Source organism: Epinephelus lanceolatus, chromosome 21 (genome assembly GCF_041903045.1).
Source record: "Epinephelus lanceolatus isolate andai-2023 chromosome 21, ASM4190304v1, whole genome shotgun sequence".
Lineage (NCBI taxonomy): Eukaryota > Metazoa > Chordata > Actinopteri > Perciformes > Serranidae > Epinephelus > Epinephelus lanceolatus.
This window is the reverse complement of record NC_135754.1, coordinates 10922619-10945032: the sequence shown is the minus strand read 5'-3', so window position 1 is coordinate 10945032 and position 22414 is coordinate 10922619. Positions and strand designations below refer to the sequence as shown.

Below are 22414 nucleotides of genomic sequence, written 5' to 3'. Positions count from 1 at the left end.
CCCTGGAGACTGGTGTTAAGAAACATGAAACCATGTGAACTATGTGTCATTTTAATGTACATCGTCCAGATGTTTTTTTTTTCCCTAAACCTAACCACAGTTACTTTACTTGCCTTCTAATCCTAATCCAAACATTTTTTTTTTTCCTACACCTAACCAAAAAATGGGGCCTTTATGGGATTATCTATGGGTTTCGTAATGACTTCATGCCAGTTGTTCACATGGGTGGGTTTACCCAAGTGGGCCCCACATGGGTTGTGCTACGGCTACCTGGGCACCAAGTGGGTATAGGCCATAATTGGGCTTCTTATCTTGGGCCCACTTGAGTAAAACCTCTCATGTGAGTAATTGGCATGGCGCCAATCCCATATAGGGCCAATTTTTCAGCTCATTTACCACCCACATGGCCACCACACATAAATATTGGATGGGGTGTAATGTCATTCATGGGGCACTAATTCATTTGATTTCCTACAACCCATTTTAAGAGGATATGTGTCGCATGTTACATGACCAAAAAGGCACTGGGAGTTATTTCCTCCTATATATAGTGCATACTCTTCAATTACTGAATCTGAGCCTGAGCCTTGGAGGCAGCCTCTGCAGACGACCATCATCATGCACTCAGTCGCCTCTTATTGCATTAGTACCGCAGATAATACTATTATTACTAACTAATCTTCAGTAGTGAATCATATACAAATTAGTGCATCATTAGACAGGAGTTTGGTATCTCTCAGTCAACTAATTACCAGATTCATAAAACTTAATTTATCCTAATACTGTTTATTGAAAAATGGGATCTAGGCAGGTCCGCAATTCACAGTAAAAAAAAAAAAAAACGCTGCCTCTGTGCATGTGCTAAGAATAACTTTGACCAGAGCTGGAATCCTTTGGGCAGATGTCACGGTAATTAAAACATTTGCAAAATACCTTTATGGCAGAAAACATTGATTCAATTTATGTTTACATTTCAGTGACTTCCAAGAATATAGCAAAGTCATAATAATTCCTGGCTGGTTCTGTTTGCTATTTGCCCTCGTCAATTCTGCAACCCTGGCTCAGAAGGGTCTTGTTTTGTCATAAACATGTAAATTTTGGCCAATTGTTGACACTGTTGCATAATCAGCATGGAATGGGAAGAAGGGATTTCAAAAAAAAGGTAAATCCATTGTTGGGAAATGAGGTGAGTGAATGACAGGAATGTAGGAGAAGGAGGATGAGGAAAAATTAAAAAAGGAGGGGGAGGAAATTGGAAAAGAGACACTAGGCGGAAATGAAGAAATGCCCATAAGGGAGTGGACTATGTAAATTCCCTAATTAACCTTTATTGATTTGTTCGTCTAATCATGTCATGGGCAAACACACACACACACACACTCTCTCTCTCTCTCTCTCTCTCTCTCTCTCTCTCTCTCTCTCTCAGGGGTCCCATCAATATTCTTTACTGAGAAACCTCTCAGGCAGTTTTCATCTGGTCTTAATCACACATAGAGGGTGAAGGCAGGATCAGTCAGTGTAAAGTGGACCAATGAAAATAACCGCTGTCTGCCAGTGCATTAATTAAGGCCACACACAAGTACAGTACACACACAAACACACACACTTCAGACCTTTTAATTAGTGTGACCTTTTGGACTGCGATACAACAGAACATTCTAAATCTTGAACCACATCCGATTGAATGCCAGTAAATTGAACAATCCGCCACGTGTTTGTGGTTATTGACTGATATGTCCTGCTTTGTCACCATAGCTGGTTGTTTTTTCGCACCAAAAGGCTGATTTATGATTCATGTCTTGAAGAATGTGTCCAATAAGCTATGAAAAACCCCACACTTTCATCAACTGTCTCAAATTATCATCACTGTCTCCATTTCCGTTTCCATCCGACATTGAAGTTACAGTGTGAGTGTTCCACCTTGTTGCCACACTCGCCATTATGTCAGTGTGTCCTGTGAATACTTTGCTTGGCCTCAACCTACCGTCTGTCTATACCCCACCAGTACATCTGCTTGGACTGAGTACTTACCTGGTTCTGGATGTCTTGCCTCCTTGACTACGTCCTCTGTCTGCTCCTCCACGATACCGTTGCCTGTGATTGAACTGAACTCTGTTTTTTGTGGGACTAATGCCACAACTCACTCACCTGCCTCTCGGTCCAGTTCGTCAAGGCTGCCAAGGACTTTGTGGAGAGACTTCGCTGGAGTGTTGAACTGTATTTTGTGCTGTTTGCTAGCCCTGTTCTGCATCGGCTGAGTAGTAACAATAAATACCATTCTGAATTGTTTCTGGTCTCCATTGTGCTGCTTTTGGGTCTTAATACCACTTGTCACATTGTCAGAGGTTTTCTACATGCAGTCACTAATCAGGTAAATCCAGGGCAATGCTGCTGATGCTGGTAATCATGGTTAATCAAAGCCAAATTTAAGTACAATTAAAGCTGCAAAGAGCGTTGGGCGGGACCTTGGACTCCTGCTGTTTCGGCCTCCAGCTCACGTAGACAGTTAAAGACAAAAGTTTTAGACGATTTTAGACCCCTTTCCACTCTAGCTCACAGCTGACAATTTCTCCACATTTGCTCATGTTACTTTCAGAGGAACTAACTCACTTCCTGTTGGATTTAGGTCAGGGGTGTCAAGGTGTGATTCGTAGGTCTCGATTAGACGAACAAGCCAGTTTTGGTTTGATCTTTCTACGATATTCCTACGGGCCGCAGCGGCCATTTTAGTGTGCCTAGGTGGCGCTAGAGCGCCCATTTTGGCACTTTTGGGATTATTTTTTTCATTTTATGAAATTTTTCACCAGTCCTGACATTCGTGCCAATTTTGGTGAGTTTTTGAGCATGTTTAGGGGGTCAACTTTGGGTTTTCCCTTCAGCCGAGGTCCCTAATAATAGCTGTGGAAATTGACCACTTGCCCAAAGTCTGTGTTTTGATTGTAGAAAAAAACATTCAATGTGCTTTCACACCTAACCTATTTGGTTTAGTTAAAATGAACTCATGTCTGTTTGCGGGATCAGTATGGTCTGTTTGGGCTGATGTGAAAGCTGTCAATTGAACCCTGGTGTGGACCAAACAACCAAACTGAGGCCGTTCGAAAAGGTGGGTCTGGATCCACTTCCAGACAAACTCTGGTGCAGTTCGTTTGTGGTGAGAAAGAAAATGAACCACTCACAGGATTTTATGATAGCAGATATGTGATTTTTAGCATGATGTTAACAGCTAAATCAAAAAATAAATCCATCTGCTGATCGTGAAATCTGCCTGTGATCTGTAATTGACCCTGATAAAGGCCTTGTATACCCATTACATATTTATGCTAATGCAAACATGTAACCATGGAAACACATATGCATGAGGGTATTTTCCCTGATTAAAAAAACTGCCATCATTGTACTTTGTCTGTTCATTAAGTCCAATAAACTGTGTGACAGTGATCCCACAGTATTAAGCCCCAAATCATTACTGTACCAGACGCCTTCTTTTCATCCTGTCTCCATGTTAGTCATTATTCATAACATGCAACTGATTTGCAGTCTAATAATATCCCACTAATAATCCTTACAATCAGTTATTTCTCTATGAGCTCTTTGTGCCACACTTTAGAAGCGTTAAAGTGCTGCTGCATAAACGTTTGTCAGTCACCAGAATAGATTTCCCCATGTGGGTCCTGATGATGCAGGATGACAAACGCCAAAATTCAATCTAACGATCAATCAACGAGTTACCTGTCAGTCCTCTTGGTTCGTTTGCAAAAATAGGGACTAAACCAAAACTAAAATGCAGCAATGTATTACTTTTTCCTTCTGGAAAAAAAATGTTGCACTGTACATCTATAACACATGATGATTTAGTTTTACAAAGACTAAACAGAATAGTATGTATGCCTTTTGTTTATGATAATTAGTTTTTATTTTATTTTGTTTACAAATCTTAAGAATATTTTTGTTTTTTATATGTCAAATGTTGATTATTTCATTTTAGTGGTTTCAGATCTGTGCAAGTTGTTGAAACTGCATTCAGCTTTAAAATTTTTTGTTAGTGCCCAAAGAACCTAAGAAAGGCCAAAAAGGAAAAGAACAACTATTTTGTATTTCAACCACTGAAGGATCTGATATCCTTCAAATGGTAAAACCCAATCATTAAGACCAAGACTCACATTAAAAAGCCAGCATCTAGTGGCCGTCACCAGAACTGCATCCCAATGCTTTTCTTCTTCTGGGTTCAAAATTCAGCTGTGATGCAGCCAGCGGGGTGATGACACAGTATTGTACACATGCCCTCAACTCTCCCTGTCCTGAACTCCACCACCTCGCCCAGCCCCCACCTCCCCCAATGTTCACTGACAGATAACATGGCCAAGAACTCAATGACACCCACAGGTAGACCCAGAACACCTTTTTCTCAGGTTTTTAAGCACAGCAGTGTCATTTTTTGAGATGGTAACTGGAGGTTGGAAAATGACACAAAAGCACAGAAACCAGGTGATTGTGATTTATTTTAGGAACATTTTGCACTTTATGTGATGTTTAACAATGAAGACAGACAACTGGAACATTCAAACCCAGATTCCATGGTTCATTTCTCAGGCAAACTTCATGTAAAAAGAAGAGTAAGAAGTAACAGTTGAATAAGATTTCAAGGTAGAGTTATCTCTGATGTTAGTGTTGGGAACCCATGTAACTTGAGATGACATCATAAGTAAGTAATTTGGCCCTATGATATGTTAAAACACTTTGAATCTGATTCAATATGACATATACTTTAGCCCTGTGAAAAAATCAGTTTGTGAGTGTTTTGTGCTTTTGGTTGACACTGAACTTTGTTTCCTCTCACTGTCCATCAAATTCTTCTTTGCCGTCGGCACGTAAGCATCTTTATAATTTTCAGGAGACGTGTCAGAGGTTTATTAGCTCTTTTAAAAACAAGCCGGCAGACTGAAGTGGGTCTCAGCAAGCGGGCTTGACATTTACTGGAGTCTTTCCAGTTCACAGAATGCCCATCAGGGGAAGTATCGAAGCAGGCACTCCAGGAGACACTCAGTGTGCTTGTTCATCTTATAGAAGAAGATCATGATATTTTAGAAATCTTAAAATTCAAAGGAAAATTTAGGTGCTTTACCAAGCTGATAATTATTTTAAATAGAGTTTCCATGTAGTGGCTGGCTATCAGTTTCAACTTTGTGTCACTCAGACAATAACATATGCACATGTTGTTTATCCTGCGATAAAGATATTAATATAACTGAACATATTGTTGGGGATCCTTGATTTGCAATTTGAGCATCTCAAATTTTATAGCATGGATTCAAATGTGGCAGATAATTCAGCTCAACTGTCTTTAAACTCTGCTCGAACACAGTAAAAACAAAATTAGGTTTCAAGATTGGTAACAGATTAGTAACACTGGATAAATTCCTTCCCTAACTATGATATTATGTAATCTAAAACAGCAACATCAGAATTTTTTTGCCTCTTTTTAGGTGGCAGGAGTGAGATATTTTCATGTTGTTGTGTTATGGTTTCAAAATGATGATGACAGGAGTAGATACAAAAATAGGGTGTAGGCTCCATGATTTTTTCCTCGCCAACTATCATGTTTTACCAAATGATGTGCAGATTTTTAGGGCACACTTTAACTCAAATGGCTAAAAAATAGTGCATATAGCTGCTGTAAATGGAAAATAATTTCCTCGTGTGAACATGCCCCTAGACCCCTCAAGGTTTGGGCTGAGCCCCAAATCTTTACAATGTCTGGTTCCGCCCCTGCTGCTGGGCTATTGCAGTGGAGGAATATGTGTTCTTTGCTTCAATATAAGTATGATTATAACAGTGTAAAACTACTCTGTTTAAGTCCTGCAATCAAATTTTTATTTAGAGTAATTCAAACATAAAGAATCAAAAGTTACTTGTTTTGCAGAAAAACATTTTAAGAAAATTTATACCGATGCATCAACATGAAAGCAGCATGTTACTGCTGTAGCTGGTCAGAGTGGAGGCACTTTTCAGCCCAGTGGTTCTTAAACAAGAGGTCAACCTCTCCAAAAGGTCACGCAATAAATCTGAGGAGTCATGAGATGAGATGAGAGAAGAAAAACAAAGTTTTGCTACATAAATCTTTATTTAATATTTGGACTTTCCTTTAATCTTTCTGAAATATTGGATAAACAGCTATTTTAATAAAGCTGTGGTAAAGCTCTTTTCAGTGGAACTGCTAACAACTCATAGACATCTAAAAAAGCAGGCTTTATCTTCAACAATTAAAATACATGTTTTTAAATGAAATATTTTTTTAATATATTGTAGTACTACTTAGGTTAAAGTATCAATACCAAACTGTTAAAATAAAGTCTTGCATTCAAAGTATAGAAGTATTAACAACAAAATACTTGAAAGTAATTGTCATGCCGAATGGCCTCTCTCCAGTGGCGTAAGGTAGTTACAATGGGCCCCAGTGCACACTGTTATGAGCGGCCCTATTACACCCTGGTTACAAGTTATGAAGCACACACACACACACACACACACACACACACACACACACACACACACAGAGTTTAGGTGTTTTAGCAACAGTGTGTCTTATTGCTGCTTTTACATTACATCCACTTGCAGATACTTGATATTGGACACATTAACATAGGCCTACATATTACACAGCGATCATCATTACATATCTGTTTAAGACAAATTTACAAAAGAAAATAGGAAATTATGAGTTTAACTTGATGGTTTTTTATTGGTAAATTATAGTTTTTTAAATAGTTTATGTAGAATAAGTTTATAATTTGTTATAGATTGACACTGTTTTACAAAACCAGAAAACCATGATGGAGATGGCTTTTCCTTATTTAGGGCATGTATGGAAAATAGCACCATTTTTGTTTTAATGTGAGTTCTTCTTTGAACACGGGCGTATTTCCAGGTGGCAGTCGGGCCCCTCCACCCCATGGGCCCCAGTGCAACCGCACTGTCTATATTTACGCCCCTACCTCTCTCAGTGTTTTTATTATATAAATGTATTGTTGGATAATCGCTTTTGATGCATATACAGGTAAGAAGCATGTTTATGTTGTTGCTGGTCGAGGTGTATTTTAAATGCTGGTCCTTCTGTTGGTTGATCATCTATGATTATGTGTAAGTAGTAGCATAAAATGGAAATACTGTCTGTAATTAAGTACAGTACTTGAGTAAATGTACTTAGCTACTTTCCACTACTGTATGTTGTTTTATGTGAAATCTTAATTAACTCAATTGTTGTCCAAAAATTTAGTGTAAAAGTAGAGTAAAAATTAGAATATATCCCTCTGTTATGTGGTGGAATAGTAGTATCACAAAATAGAAATACTCAGAGTTGTAAGATATTGTAAGACTCATAGAGTAATTTCTGAAACTGTCTCTTAATCTTTTCATTAAATTCCCTGGCATCCATACAAGGAAACAGAGTGTATCATATTGATGTATGTGGTTCATTCCTGCGCACTGAAATATGAAAACAGACACATTTAAAACACAAGCAACTATGTTTATTTACAGTCAATATACTTTAACGGTAGGATCTGAGAAATGCTTATATAAAGAGTGAGTACGGCCCAACTGGCTTTACAGAGCATGTGTTTTTGTGTGTAAAATACAGATTGTCATAAACACCATTGTTTTCATTTATACATATTTACATCACTGATAACTGACAGCCAACATCTGTTGTGACAATCAACCTTTGACAAGGACACAGAAAAAAATAATGCTAGTATCACATATACAACACACATATACAACTTATCAAAACAAGACAAGTGCTGGTGTGTTTTTTCACTCACTACCTCAGTAAAGAATGTGGAAACATGTGTTTTCTTTTTATGCTGTTCATTTCCCCACAAAATCCTTTGGAAATCCTCTTCAGTAAGCCAGGTTCAAGCAGAATACCACAGTAAGCCTGAGGCGCACACAGCTCCTAATATGCATGTGTGCAGGTGCATGCACATGGCCACCCAGGCACAAACACACTCATCTGACGGTCTCCCGCACTTAAAGCCACTCGGACATAATCCAACTGTGGGAGTTGGGGAGCTGTCTGTGCGTGTCTTTGTGCTGGTGTTTGGCCACAGGCATGTGTCCCATGTTATTCTGTTTACACTCCACCTGTCTACACTTCATCCCTCTTGTGCCTCATTTCATTAGTTCTGGTAAAATGCTGTAGAACAGGAGATGCGGCGGAGCAGGTTGCCTAAGCGGTCTGAGTTATTAGAAAACAATTTATACAACAGGTCTGAGTCAGACAGAGCAAGAGGTGGACTTCTACTCCGTCAAAACGTGGGATTTGTGTTACTGAAAGTCAAAGTATATTATGTTGTTTGATGAGCATTTTTCTTCCTACTCTGTGAAGAAAACTGCAAAGTACAAGGGCAACTTTTTAATTTCGACAGGGAATAGAGGAAGATCCGCATTTCAGAAAGACTCACGTACAGTACTCAAACAGTGAGCTGGGTGATCCTATCAACAGTGGCGCACCTAAGGTGCAATACAATTGCTGCCCCACCACTGGCAAAAATATTTGGAGGGCAACATTATCTTAAACAGGGTGGGACTCATTCATTTTGGCTGTGGCGTGAAGGTAGTATCTTATGAAACTAGACAACCTCAGACATCCATTGGTAACAACCACGTCAGTATAGCTTGTCAGGAAAGGTGCAAAATAGCGCTGCAAAGTTAGGGTAAATTTTGGCGAGGATCAACTGGCAGGGCCATTTTCAAAGGGCTCCTTTAAACTCTCACCTTAAGATATCTGAGTGAAAAAGGGTTCAATGGGTACACACAAGTCTCCCCTAAACTTGAGAAGACTTGGTCCACGTAAATGTTCTGTTCCTTAAAACTTAACCCTTCAAATTAAAGCTGTAGTCTGTCTTTTTCTAAGGAAAAGGACAACCAACCTATGTGAAGAACAATGAATCGCCTAACATGTATATACAGATAGATAAGACATTAAAACAGGATTACTCAAAATGTTAACTGTACCGGTATTAGGTATACACATCAGGTAATCAGTTACATTAACTGTAAAATAAGAAATGAAAGTATCGGTATACAATTCCTTAGCCCTCAATATTGCAGTAGTTTTTAACTAGCCTGTAAACTATAACAGCGTAACCGAATTCCTGAAATCCTGTTATGGCTTTTGGTTTTGGTGTGTCACCCCAAGATTTTCAGTGGTCCTATCTGGTCACCCCTATGAAAAATTTCTGAGAGCGCCACTGCAACACTAATGTGTTGTAAGTCTCACAAATCTACAGAGACTTGATCAAACTTCTACATTTTAGACAGTTATGAACAAAATCACCTCAAATTCAGCAAATCTGAAAACGTAGGACAATAAAATTTAAGAACTTTAATACATGTCAACTTAAATGGGGGAAATAAAAAACAAAGTAAGAATATATCACATATCTACAAACCATCAAATAAGAAAATATAGTTAAAGGACTATCATGCAGTGCATCATGACAGGAAATGGAGTAATATGATGAGTCTATTTTTCCTCGTCTCACTATGCTAGAATTGTCACATCCTGCACACCTGTGTCATTTAAGTCATACCGTTCAGTGTTGCACAGCATGCTGGGAGATGACTTGGCAGCAGGACAGAGGAGTGTGCGGAAGTGCTTCCTGAAGGTGTCGGAGAGGCAAGCGTAGAGGATGGGGTTAGCGCAGCTCCACGAGTACGACAGCAGGACCACAAACTCAAAAGCTCTGGCGAAAGTCAGGATCGGGCCATTTTGATACAGGGAGCAGAAGTTGAAGGTGTAAAATGGCAGCCAGCAGATCCCGAATACCACCACCACTGCGATGACCATTTTGGTGATCTGTCTCTCCAGCCGGTGGCTCTCGTGGTTCCGCGTCTGCCCTTGGAACCGTTGGGACCAAAGGGTGTACAGCAGCGCCGCATAGGCGACCATCATGACTGTGAACGGCAAAGCAAACCCCATGACGAAGGTGTAAGACAAGACGCCGAGCCACCAGGTGTCTGATGCAAGGTCTGGTATGCACAGGCCTTGATCAGCTGAGAAGTGAAGCGCCATGGGGAGGATGGTGAGGAGGGAGAACAGCCACAGGAACGCCGAGATGATTTTGGCCCAGCGAGGCGTTCTCCAACGAGCAAACCGCAGCGGGTCAGCCAGTGCCATGTAGCGGTCGATGCTCATTGCCGTCAGACAGAAGACGCTGGTGAACTGGTTGATGCCGTCCAGCACCATGACCACTTTGCACACTATGTCACCAAACATCCATTCATTCTGGAAGTTCTGGGTCGCAATGAAGGGAAGACCGACCATGAAGAGTCCGTCGGCTAGCGCCAGGTTGAAAATGTACACTGTTGTGGAAGATGACATCTTGTCCAATTTCAAAATGACAACGACAACGAGGATGTTCCCAGCAAGTCCCAGGATGCAAACCACCAAGTAGAGCATAGCCATGGTGATGCCGAAGCCGTCAATATTGTCCTCCAAGAAAAAATGCTCATCCACATAGGTGTGATTGTAGTCTATATCTGATAAGAATGAGGCATCCATCCTGCCGCAGCGCATCAAATAATTGATCAAGAAAGAGAATAAAAGTGTAAAATTACAGTCAGAGCAGTGGCAGCTCAGAGGGAGAAAATCTCTGCTTCTGTTTAAATTCCTCTGTGAGCAGCTCAAGAGACACCTCTTGACTCCCCGTGGTGGAACTACTCAGAGGGAGAGGAGTAAACAAGTCAACCGAAAAACCTGAAAATCAAACACCGTTTTCAGGTTCAAGAGCAACCGGGCTTCAGCAACTCTCCAAATTCCCCCATCCAGTCAATCGTTACCTCCTTTTATCTTTTAAAAAAAACTTGTCAGAGTTTATTCCTTTGTGGTGGAGTCAGCACGCTTTTTCTTTGATACCAATGTGCACACACACACACACACTCCCGTAAACACACTCAGCAGTGTGGAAATGAGCAGGACGAACACTCAGATGCTTGCCTGACCACTCTTTCTCCCTGGGAGCCCTTTTATATCTCTTCCCCCCATAGTGTGTGAGGAGTGTGTCTGCTGCTGTGTGTGTGTGTGTGTGTGTGTGTGTGTGTGTGTGTGGACACCCCCCCCCCCTGTTCATCAGTCTCCAGAGATTGTGATAAACTCCAGCTTGGCTCACGCCCCTTTCTCAATTCCTCAACGCTCCCCCAGTTCCTCTGCCGTAATGCTGTTTCCAAGGTAAACCCTGGCCCCCATCTGCTACAATACTTTTGTTTTCATAACTTTTTCTCTCCACTCTTTCTTCTCTCCCCTCTGCTTCTGTTTACTTCACCCCCCCCCACACCATCCATTTTGTCTCTCTCCACTCTCTTCATCCTGTGCTCCTTCACAGTTCAGTGGGGGGTCATACAACTAACCCTAAACACACACACACACACACACACACACACACACACACACACACACACAATAACACTATCTTGTTGCTCGGGCCACCCACCTTTACAACCCAGCCTGTGTAAATCTGCCACCAGGAAATAGAAGTCTGCTGTGTGTTTTTTCAGGGCTTTTGTTTTTTGACATTTGACATGGGATGCTGTTTTTGCTTCTTTGACTCCTTCCATTCTTCTCCCACCTTTCCTCCTTGTTTTCCATACTTCACAAAGAGAGAGGTGAAAGAGGAAAAGCAAAGGGCGAAAAGGAGATGAGAGTGTGCGGGGAAGGAAGGGGAAAAGATGGAAAAGAGGAGAAAGAGAGAGAGGGGTAGATGGGGGGTTAGCAAGATAAAGACTCTGGATGAGCGATGACCTCCGTCCTGTTGCAGCTCTGACATGCATAGCTGGAATACCCCAGGAACATCCCAGAGAAAACCTCCAGCATGTTCCGCCACCCATCGTTGACACTGCAAGCAAGGCTCAAACAGACCCAGTTGATTCTTCCGGTCACGTTAACCTCGGTCCACTGATTCTATACAATTCCAGAGACATTTTCTGAGAGCTAATTCATCAGGTGTCACAGATTTCCTCAGAGATATTTCAAGACATACCTTCACTCTTGCTTTTAACTGGTTCCAATTATCTAGAAAAATGCCTTTGTAGTCTAAACTCCTGATTAGGTTGTGGCTTAACTTCCCCCTGGGGACTAGCACTTCACACAGCGAAGCCCACCTCTCGCCCCAGCTCCAACACCCCGTAAAAACATCACTGGAAACACTGTTTCATGGTGCTAAATTTGGAGACGTTTGACAGCTTCGTATTTCACAGGCAGTATTTCACTGTAGTGTTCAAACAGACACGCTGGCTTCCACATCCACGTGCTGCAGAGCTGTCTGCAGCGAAAGGACGAGCCATGTGCAATCAAACAGATGTCATATCTCACATTGCCAAACTCAAGGCTAAGTGCTGCCTCACTATTTATTTGAAAATAAGCTTTTAAAGTAGAGATGTACACGTTTTTTGCTTTGACTTATTATGTAGGAAATGTAATGACAATAGAATAATGACACCATCATTGGTTCCCTATAAGCAACGCTTTTACTATGCAATTCTGTCTGCCACCAGGTACGATCTCCCGGGAAAATAAAGGCATGATTAACAGCACAAAGGAAGTGCATCAACTATTGCACAACCAAAACAAGAAGAGGACAGTGCTTTTGTAGCTATCCCCACCACATTCTCACCCCCAACTCTTCAAATACCAATGCTTGGTCAGTGACTCTAAACATCAAACTGTGACGTGCTAGGTACCCTTCCAACATCAGTTTCACTTATCCACCTCATCTCACACCTGCCCAAAGTGGACCCTCTTGTTTAAAGACTATGGCAGTTGCTTGGACTGTCAGAAAATGCCACTACCCAGTGCATCTCATACTGCTGCTAAAGGGTGCCTCTGTGTGTGGGTGTCTGATGCTGAGGGCCACTGACCAAGCATCGGTATTTGACGAGATGGGAGTGAGACTGGATTGCTATTCCCAGTTACCAAAGAGTATCGCTGTACGTTCTTTGCAGGTATTATCCCCAGTAGTGGAAATGGTGGTCGCAAGAACAGCCGAAGTAAATATGATATTTGCTGTGCTCTGAGGAAAACAGAGATCAATCCAGTTGGCTTTGCAACAACAGTGCCAACAATAATACTACGTAGAAAAGTTGTCTGTTTCCACTTCAAGAGGTTATTTTTCTCAAATGGATGTTGTGTCTCTTCACCATCTCACATGTGGGGTCACAGGAAAATATTTTTTTGTTTCACTGTCAAACAGCTGTGGCTTTTAACTTTGGACTCCTAGTCTTTGCCAGGGAACACTAGAAAAAAAATCCATACTTTAGAATACCATACATGCTTATTCTTGTTTTGCAATATCTGAATGAGCATGAGATGATGACCACCTGAGCCTCAAAATGTAAATGTTAACCATACCACAAAGTCCTTAGCCATGCTTGCAGCTTTGTGAGGCTGTGTTTAGGTACAGTGATGCTTTGAGCTAAATGTTAACAATAACATGTTAACGTGCTCACAGTGACAATGCTAACATGATGCTGTTTAGCAGGTAGCCTTTATCACTTTCACTGTCTTAGTTTTGCTGGTTAGCATGCTAGCATTTGATGATTAGCACTACAGCTGAGGCTGATTGGAATGTCTTTGTATTTGTCTATGTATTTGGTCATTAAAGAGTCGAATAAATTGAAACTCTAACGTGATGGTTGCATATGAAAAAAAAACAGAGGATCATCAAACTTATGAGGATCCATACTCTGGGAAAAATAAATGTCTACACAAAAATTTGTGCCAAGCCACCTGGTGGCTGTCAAGCTATTGAAACAAAAAATTTGATCTGCTTGTGGGGCCGGAGTAAAACTCAGTAGATAACCAAAGTCCCTCAAGCGATATTTTCACAGCAGTTTATCTGGTAGTTACGACAGTTCACTAATAAACAAAAATGTCAACTTCATGGTGGCACTACAGTCAGGGGATAGCTGAATTCCGTAGGATATCCTCTGGGGACCATGAATAGCTGTACAATATTACATGCCATTCTATCTTGTAGCTGTTAAGCTTTTTCACCAAGTAAGTGGAAACATTCTCAAGTAGGGCTACAACGATTAGTCGACTAATTGATGACTAATCGACTATTAAAATAATCGGTGACTATTTTATTCAAATATTGGCAGCTTTACACACTCTCCCATGACGGTGAACTAAAACCCTTTGGTGTCAATACGAAACAAGACATTAGATGACATAATTTTGGGGTTTGGGAGAGACAGACCGACATTTTTCAACATTTTAACACATTTTTCGATAAAATGATTAGTCGACTAATCAAAGAAATAAACGAGAGATTAGTCGACAATGAAAATAATCATTAGTTGCAGCCCTATTCTCAAGGGACCTCGAATATCTTTAGCTGATTTCACGGCATACAACCTGTCGTTGTCAAGATGTTTCATTCAAACTGATAATAGCACTACATTATATGTGAAGGGATCACATCTGTAAGATTCATTCTCTGGGAACCATGAATATCTGTAAAAAAGTATGTGCCATTCTGTCTTGTAGCTTTCAAAATTTTTCACCAACTAAGTGACAGCTTGGATCTGCTAGTGTCTTTTGAGGAAAAGTCTGAGGACCACCAAAGTCATTAAGATTCATCCTCAAGGGACCTCGAATATCTGTAGTTGATTTTAGGCGTTCAACCAATAGTTGTCAAGATGTTTCATTCTGAACCACTAATGCTCTAAAGGATATGTGAAGGGATCACATCTGTAGGATTCATTCTCTGGGGAGCATGAATGTCTGTACAAAATTACAAACCAACCCATCTTGTCACTGTTGAGCTTTTTTTTTTAACGGAATAAGTGAAAGTTTTCATCTGTTGGTCAGAGGAACACCAGTCATTAGGATCCTCAAGGGAACTCAAGATGACTCTAAATGTTGACCTCATGATAGCGCCACAAGATACATCAACAAATCTCCAGTGTCTGTTGGATTCATCCCCTGGGCATCATTAATGTCTGTAACAAATTTCATGGCAATCCATGCAATAATGTTTGAGATATTTCAGTCCAGACCAAAGCAGTTGAGCAACTAACAGACCAACATTCCCATCCATAGAGCCATGCTGCTAAAATTAAAACACAGCCCTAAATGAAACACAGAGACCATATGCAGCGTGCATGCAATAACATAATTCCATCAAAATGTGAATTGGACAGTGTTATTGTAGCTTTGACTAAAATGTTTCACAAGAAGGCATGTTCAGTAAAAGATGTTCCATATGGAATGGCATGAGGCACCAAATGCTTTCAGCATACTTGGAAGTGAGAGGAATTTGTCACAGAAGAAATCTGGAAACTCCACGTCATATCATTGTGTTTATTATTTATAGGTATCAGCTTATTTTTATCCTTTTGTTTCCCAGCAACACTGACAATGAACCCAGAGTCACTCATGTACAAATCAGGCTTCCTGCAATTGCAACACAAAAATATAAAGTATTTAAGGGAATTTTGGTCGAACACTGCACTGTTACATCTGTGTTTCATTAACAAAATGGATGAGGCACAATCTGACTGCATCAGTGGATGGATTCATTATATCCAGGTTGGCATATTAACATTAATGCCATAAAAAAAAGGCAAAAGGCAGTATAACACTGTGGGTGATTTTTCTTTGGTGGTGTATTCCTGTTATTATGATGCAAAACTGCAAAAAAATATGCAGTGTGATGTCACACTGGGATATTTCCGAGGCAGGCGTTTTGAAGTTATATTAGCATAAAACAGCAAGAGTCTCACACATCAGAGGTAAACATCAGTCTCTTCCTCATAATCAAAGGATGAGGGCTGCTTTCCTGAGCCACCCTTATGCACAGCTTTTCAGTAATCCTGAAAAGACAGACATCTATTGAAGAAAAGGCAGAAAGACCAGCTAATCCTCTGAGCAATCACAATGCGATGGATACCTAAGATATGCTGCATCTTGATTCATGATGAGAAGATGAAAGGAAACTTTCAACAGTATCTTCTCATCTGCCAAATGTGGCTGGTATGATACAAAACTCACAACAATGTGTTATTATCAGTGTTTAGATGGTGAATTGTGATGCTGATATTAATTCACATAACCATCAGTGTACCAAGTTTTTGCTACAGTGCTTTACAGGAAATATTTAAGTGGATGATTATGCAAAAATTATGAATAGAAGGTGTTGCAAACAGGAAATCTAGTGCTTTGTGGCAGAGTTGTATCAGTTACTGATGATCAGTCTTCGGGTTAAAGGTCAGCATGCCTAGGAATTACCCCCGAGAAGTGAGTGAGAGCAGCAATCCTGGAAACTTCCACTGGGGAGAGAAAATTCCAAAGAAACATCCCCACAATCTGTTCCTTGTCAGAAGGCAGCAAAAAGTCCATACGTGCACTCACACACACACACACACACACACACACACACACACACACACACACACACAAACAGTGGTGAAGTATTTTACTGAGTAAAACTAGTACTGCCACAGTCAAAAAAACCCCTCCATTTCTAGTAATTGTAAAAAAGATATGTCATTACTAGTTCATTGTAAAACCTGCTATTATTGACAACATGAACTTAAAGTATGTAAGTACTCAGTGACCCTGTGTTCAGTGGTGGAATTTTCTATAGGCAACATAGGCAGCCTCCAAGGGTATCACCTCTAGTCCTGGCAATGCAAATCACCTTAATGTGTTCTTGCAGGGATCATCGCAGTCAGAACATGCACATAGAGCATTGATGGGTACGGTTGAGTGAGTGTATGTGAAGGGCAATAGAATAAGAGAAAATGAAAGTCAAGAGCCACCAAGAGCACACTACTACTACTGCTACGACTACTATTACTTCAACCAAAAAGAAAATGGAAGACGACAAAATTTGCAAATGGGAGTCAGAATCAGAGTCAGAAATACTTTATTGATCACCGAGGGGCAATAATGATTCATTATAGTTGCTCCGATGTGGAGAACAGAGAATTATAAAAAGTGAGAAAAAGAGTATGAAATAAAAGTACGGAAATATAAAGCAATAAAATAAAATGTGCATTATGCTATTGTGTTTAACACTAGCACATAAAATATAAAAAATTAAAATATTAAAGAAAATATATCATCACTCTGCTGAGGCTGTAAGTGTAAAAATTCAACTACAACATATACATTGATAGAATAAAACAACAATAGAATTAGAGTAAACATAAGAAATATACAGTTATGTGCATTGTATGGCGAATTAATACATACATTTAAGAGGTGAAAAATACTGCACGGTTGAATAATTGCACAGAATATTACAGCAGTTGAATCATTGCACCCAATAGATAATTATGAATTACAACAGCAGTAGGTTAATAAAGTCCAAATGCAAGTCTACTGACTCAGAACAGCTGACTCTCTGATGGAGAAGTTTTGCAGGTTGATGGCAACCAACAGGGACGACTTCCTGTGGCGCTTTGTGGTGCATCTCAGGTGCACATACCATATTCTTATTGCTTATCAGCAATGTATTTGTTTGCATTGATTTCTCATTATTCATGTTTGTAATGAATACAACACATATAAGAGATACTTGGGGAGAGAGCTTGCCCAGGTCTTGCACTGCTTGTGTTACACATTTCTATTGCATTGAGAGAATGATATGGATTTATAAATGTCAAAGCAGCATTTTGGCATTATTGTTGGTTGAGGAGGAGCTTATTTTATCTTTTATATACAGTACTGTGGAGTAGTTTAATTTCCAACAATGCAACATATTTCATAAACTGGTTATAAACTATTAGATTCTGTGTAAAGTTGCCTAACTAGGAGTAGATCTGTTTATGAAGTGGAGTTAAAAGGACAATATTTTCCTCTGAACTGTAGTGCCTGAACATGTAGTGCAGCACTCCTCTCAGACCTGTGGGAAAGCAGTGTATAAATATATGAAGCTGCATTTAGCACTTTGCTGTTGCTGTTGGCTATCTCACCTCTTGTACATTTGCATTAAATCCTCACAGATTTCAAAATGTGTGTTTCAGATCAGATTTTTGATATAACCAGCTCAATTTAATTCATTAAACAGTGCACTTTTGCACTTTAATATTGCCTAGTGTTTCTTGTATGTAAAAAAAAAGAAAAAAAAAACCCAACTTCCTCAGCTTTCCAAACAACTGTGATGTTTCCCATTGTATGTGTTTTTAATGAATTAAGTCCCCCCCATTGCAGCTATAGCTGTCAAAGGAATTGACCAATAGGCTGCGGGGGGAGGCGGGGCTTTTACTGTCATAGACACGTGTACCGGGAAGTAGGAAGTAAATACACAGAAGTCGAGGTGCCACTGGAAAGAAGTGAGTAAACCTGAAACTAACGCTAAAAATGACCGATAACGTAAACTAACGTAAAATTAAACCCCGCCGAATGAATGCAAGTTGTTTTATATTACTGCGAATAGAGTTTGAGTGAAATATAACAGCGTTACTTTATAATATAAGGCGAGCAAGCATTTAAAGTTAACCGGTTGGCTTTCATTTACAGGTTAGTCACGTCAGTTGCCTTCTGTGTACAGTATACTGTATGTCTGTGTTTGTGGTTGTAACTCAGTTACAGGGAGACCAATTATACCACACACAGCAGTGTTTATGACGACACACTAAAGACGTTTACGCAACCTACTTTGACAGTAATAAAAAAATGAAACATAAGTTACATATTAGCCGTTTATGTAAAAAGGTTAAAGCCTATGAGTTCTGAATCCAAACAATCATAAGACATGCAGTTTATCTGCGGGAACACACACACACACACACACACACACACACACACACGCACACACATGCATTTAAACCTTCATTCAAAATTCATTCCACCCTTCTGAGATGAATATCAATATTTGTAAGTCATATTTGTACCGTATGAAGTTGTCAGTCCTCAATACATTATATAAACAGCTTCCAGTGCTACTGTGTGGTAAATATTCCCATTGCATGTTTTTTTTATTTATGTGCCCATGAAAATCTCATTCAGTGATTACATGAAAGCAGTTTGTACAGCTCATGTTGGTAAATATTTCCAGCAACCACAACACATGCTTATTGAATATAAATGTGAAAGTTGCCATCTAGAGCTACTTTTAATGAGCACTTCATCCACAAAATGGCCATTTATATCAATTAGTCATGTTGTGTTACCTTGAATTTGTGACGAATACATTGTTTTCTCGCATGCCTTCACGGAAAGTTGTGTGAGAGTTTGTGAGAAGATGTTTTGACATAGTTTTACTGTTGTTACAGGTAGTCCCCAATCAATCAATAAGGCAATGTGTTCCCCTTTGTCCGTTTAGGCATGTGAGGAAACAAAGATTTCCTCACCAATTCAAGGTTACACAGCATGACTATGTGATTTCCAAATGGTTGTTTTGTGGGTGGAGTATTCCTTTAAAGAGAAACACGTAGGCCTATTTGACTTCATAAGCTATAGGAGTGAAACTTTCTCATTTTAATACTTGGAGTTTTTTTGTCACTACGGTCTCACTTGGTCTGGTATGACCAGAAAGCCACGGTTGCTGATGCCACTAAACTTGTATAACGGACATGACTCAGGCAGTTTGTGACTTTATGAGTCGTCTCTCCTTGTGCCACTGTTACACTATGATTTAATATTATAATTTGGTAATACTATTTTTCAGCATGGGCATGCCAATAGTGCTTTTTTAAATTTAATTATCCTGTGATAGTCAATTGTGATCACAGTGGCCACTTTTTCCAGCAAGTTACATACTGTAGATGAAAGCACCCCCATCCCTGGAATTACCCCAAAACAAACACAATGTGGAGAAAATCTCCTATATAATTATGTACTAATTATTGGCAGCACCTACTGTACATTGCATTTTTTGAATAACTATGAAGGATAAGATTTTTCTTTCTTTCCTGTATTATCTCGTATTTGAGAAGTAATGGGATAACCTTATGCAAATGGAAATTCCAGGATATTTAATTCCTGAACAAACAGGATTTGACTCACTTGTTCAGCTGTGTGCTGAAGCAAACACAGCAGGTGTGTGTCAGTCTTGTAATGCCAGGACTTAAAGGCACACATTAAGATGAGTCAGCCTAACCACATTTACCTCTGTTGCGGGATCTGTTGTTAGTTCTCTTGTCATTCTTGTCTATACTTGGGCATCACGTATATAAACTTCCTGCTTTCACATGTCAACATCTGTCAGAAATACTCGCTCCAAGATGGGAATGATATTTACTTAAGTCTTGTTGGAGTATTTAAAGGCAGTGCAATTATTTGAAGATGTCAATCCACCCATTTTTTATTCTCCCAGTTCTCAAAGTCTTTGTGAAAAGATTCGAACAAGATATCATCTGCCACATCATCAGTGTAATGTGAATGTGCCGTGGGATTAGTTTGAGCGTATGTTTGTGTGTATTTTGTCCAGGTCTGGCACCATGCTGGAAGGCTACACCCCTGTGACCCAGGCCCTGCTGGGGACTCTGTTCACCTGGGGTCTGACTGCTGCCGGAGCAGCTCTGGTGTTTGTCTTCTCCAGCCGGCAGGTATTGTATGAATTTAAAAACCCATTGACATGCAGAGCTTGAGTAAACACGCAGGTGTAGTAAGCATTCTGGTAAACGTGCTTAGCCACTGTCCTGGCAAGAGTTAGATGTGAAGATACCACGCCCCACATCTGTTTGATAAGTGTGTAGTTGGAGCCAGCAGCTGGTTAGCTTAGCTTAGCATAATGACTAGAAACAAGGGAAATAGTAAAACAATCTGCTTACTGTACCAGCACCTCTGAAGTTCCCTAATTAACACATTGTATGTTGCTTCATTTTTACAAACAAAAATATTTTTTTACACTTTTTTTGTTGTGGATTAAACAAATGAGGTCTAACATGTTGATAAGTGAGCTCCAGAGGTGCTGGTAGGTGGACTTTGTTATCTTCAGATAAAGCGAGGATTGCTATTTCCTCCTGCTTTTAATCTTATCTAATCCAAGACAAGACCACTGTCTCCTGGCTATAACAATATATTTAATGGACAGATATGAGAGTGATATCATTTCACTCTTGGTTAGCAAAAAATAAACATATTTTTCTTTTAATGTGGATGCTCTTCATGCTATACAATATCTATGCAGCCCACAAATTTTGGGTTAGTTAAATGCCATATAAAGAAAAAAACAAACAAATATTTGAGTATAAACAATAGAACCGGGTTAAAAAATACATAGACGTAATACATAGAAGTAGATTTTCATCTTTAATGTGATTTTAAAAAAAAGATCCCAGACCCCAAAAGATCCCCCCAAAAGATCCTTGCAAAAATTTCCCTTTGCTATCGTTTAACCTAGCTGTCATCAATTCAAAGGAAGCACAATCAGCCAGTCAGTAAATCCTCATTGTGTCGGACTATTACAGTGGCAAAGAATAATTCTAGCTGCAGAAATTAAGCCAGTAAATGCCAAACCAAATTCAAAGGTGGGGGATTCTGTTAAGGATTTTTGTAGCCATTCAACCAATTTCCCAATAACCTCTTTCAAGAAAGGAAAAACAAAAGAACATTCCCACAACGAGTTTGAGAAGGTACCTGTCTCTATGTTAGAGTTCTAACACTATTAGTTCTGTATCAGGTCTGTTTTTATAAGGTCTTACTAGTGTATAATTGCACCTATGAATGATCTTATAATGTGACATCCTTAATGGAACATGCTGTATTTTTCCACTATGTCTTTCCATGCATGTACCTTAATGTTACAATTTAGACCTTTTTGCCAAATTAGTCTTACATTTTCAAGCTTCCCACACCGAGCATCTGCAACCATATTGTAAAGGACTGAGGCTGAGTGAGCAGATCTAAGTAGCTCAAAAAGAATTTCCCCCAGGCCTGGTTTGATGCCTATGGCTCCAGTGCTACTTCTTAACTGGAGGTACCTCCAAAAATCTCCCTTCTCTTTCAGACACAGCAGAGTGTAGGTCACCTGCATTACCATAAACTGCTGTAGTTACATGTATAAAACAAAACAAAACAGAATTGAAGCCAGTGTTAATTTTGACAGCTATTTTAGATTTTATCTTAGTTTTGAGACAAAAGTGCTTATTAGTTTTAGTCACATTTTAGTCAATTTTATCCTTCATAGTTTTAGTCTAGTTTTAGTTGATGAAAATGAATGACATTTTAGTCATTACTTTTTGTCAGTATGTTTTCTGTACATCTTTTTATCTTTAAACTAACCCTTTTAGGCTAATTAATGAATCAGAAATTACAATTAGGGTGACAGGTTGTACAAACATTTTAGACAAATTTTCTACAAATACGAATAATTTCTGAACACTTACAAACTGTAATTTCTCCAGCAGTTTTTGACAGGTTTAAGCGGTGATTTACGAGCACACACTTCTGACCATCATTTGA

At 39.6% G+C, this 22414-nt stretch overlaps 2 protein-coding genes across 4 annotated transcripts in view; one reads left to right on the top strand and one right to left on the bottom strand.

Moving 5' to 3' along the window:
- Positions 1–7504: 7504 nt before the first annotated feature.
- On the bottom strand, positions 7505–10991 carry LOC117246928 (somatostatin receptor type 2). Its single transcript, XM_033610961.2, has one exon. It carries the CDS (start codon positions 10577–10579, stop codon positions 9545–9547), a length of 1035 nt encoding a protein of 344 aa, XP_033466852.2. The 5' UTR covers positions 10580–10991; the 3' UTR covers positions 7505–9544.
- Positions 10992–18279: 7288 nt separating this feature from the next.
- The window catches only part of slc39a11 (solute carrier family 39, member 11), a 198783-nt gene continuing 194648 nt past the window's right edge, over positions 18280–22414 (top strand). For 2 of the 3 annotated variants that reach the window (XM_033612248.2, XM_033612247.2), the window contains exons 1-2: positions 18280–18339; positions 20439–20556. In XM_033612248.2, coding sequence (XP_033468139.1) covers positions 20449–20556 — 108 coding nt within the window. In that variant the 5' untranslated portion in view covers positions 18280–18339; positions 20439–20448. Of the gene's footprint in view, positions 18340–18507; positions 18527–20438; positions 20557–22414 lie in introns of those variants that run through there. The other variant, XM_078163216.1, reaches the window with a different exon arrangement.

Bases quoted from the DNA above. Each gene is read 5' to 3' on its own strand.
- LOC117246928 (XM_033610961.2), bottom strand. From the start codon at position 10,579: ATGCGCTGCGGCAGGATGGATGCCTCATTCTTATCAGATATAGACTAC.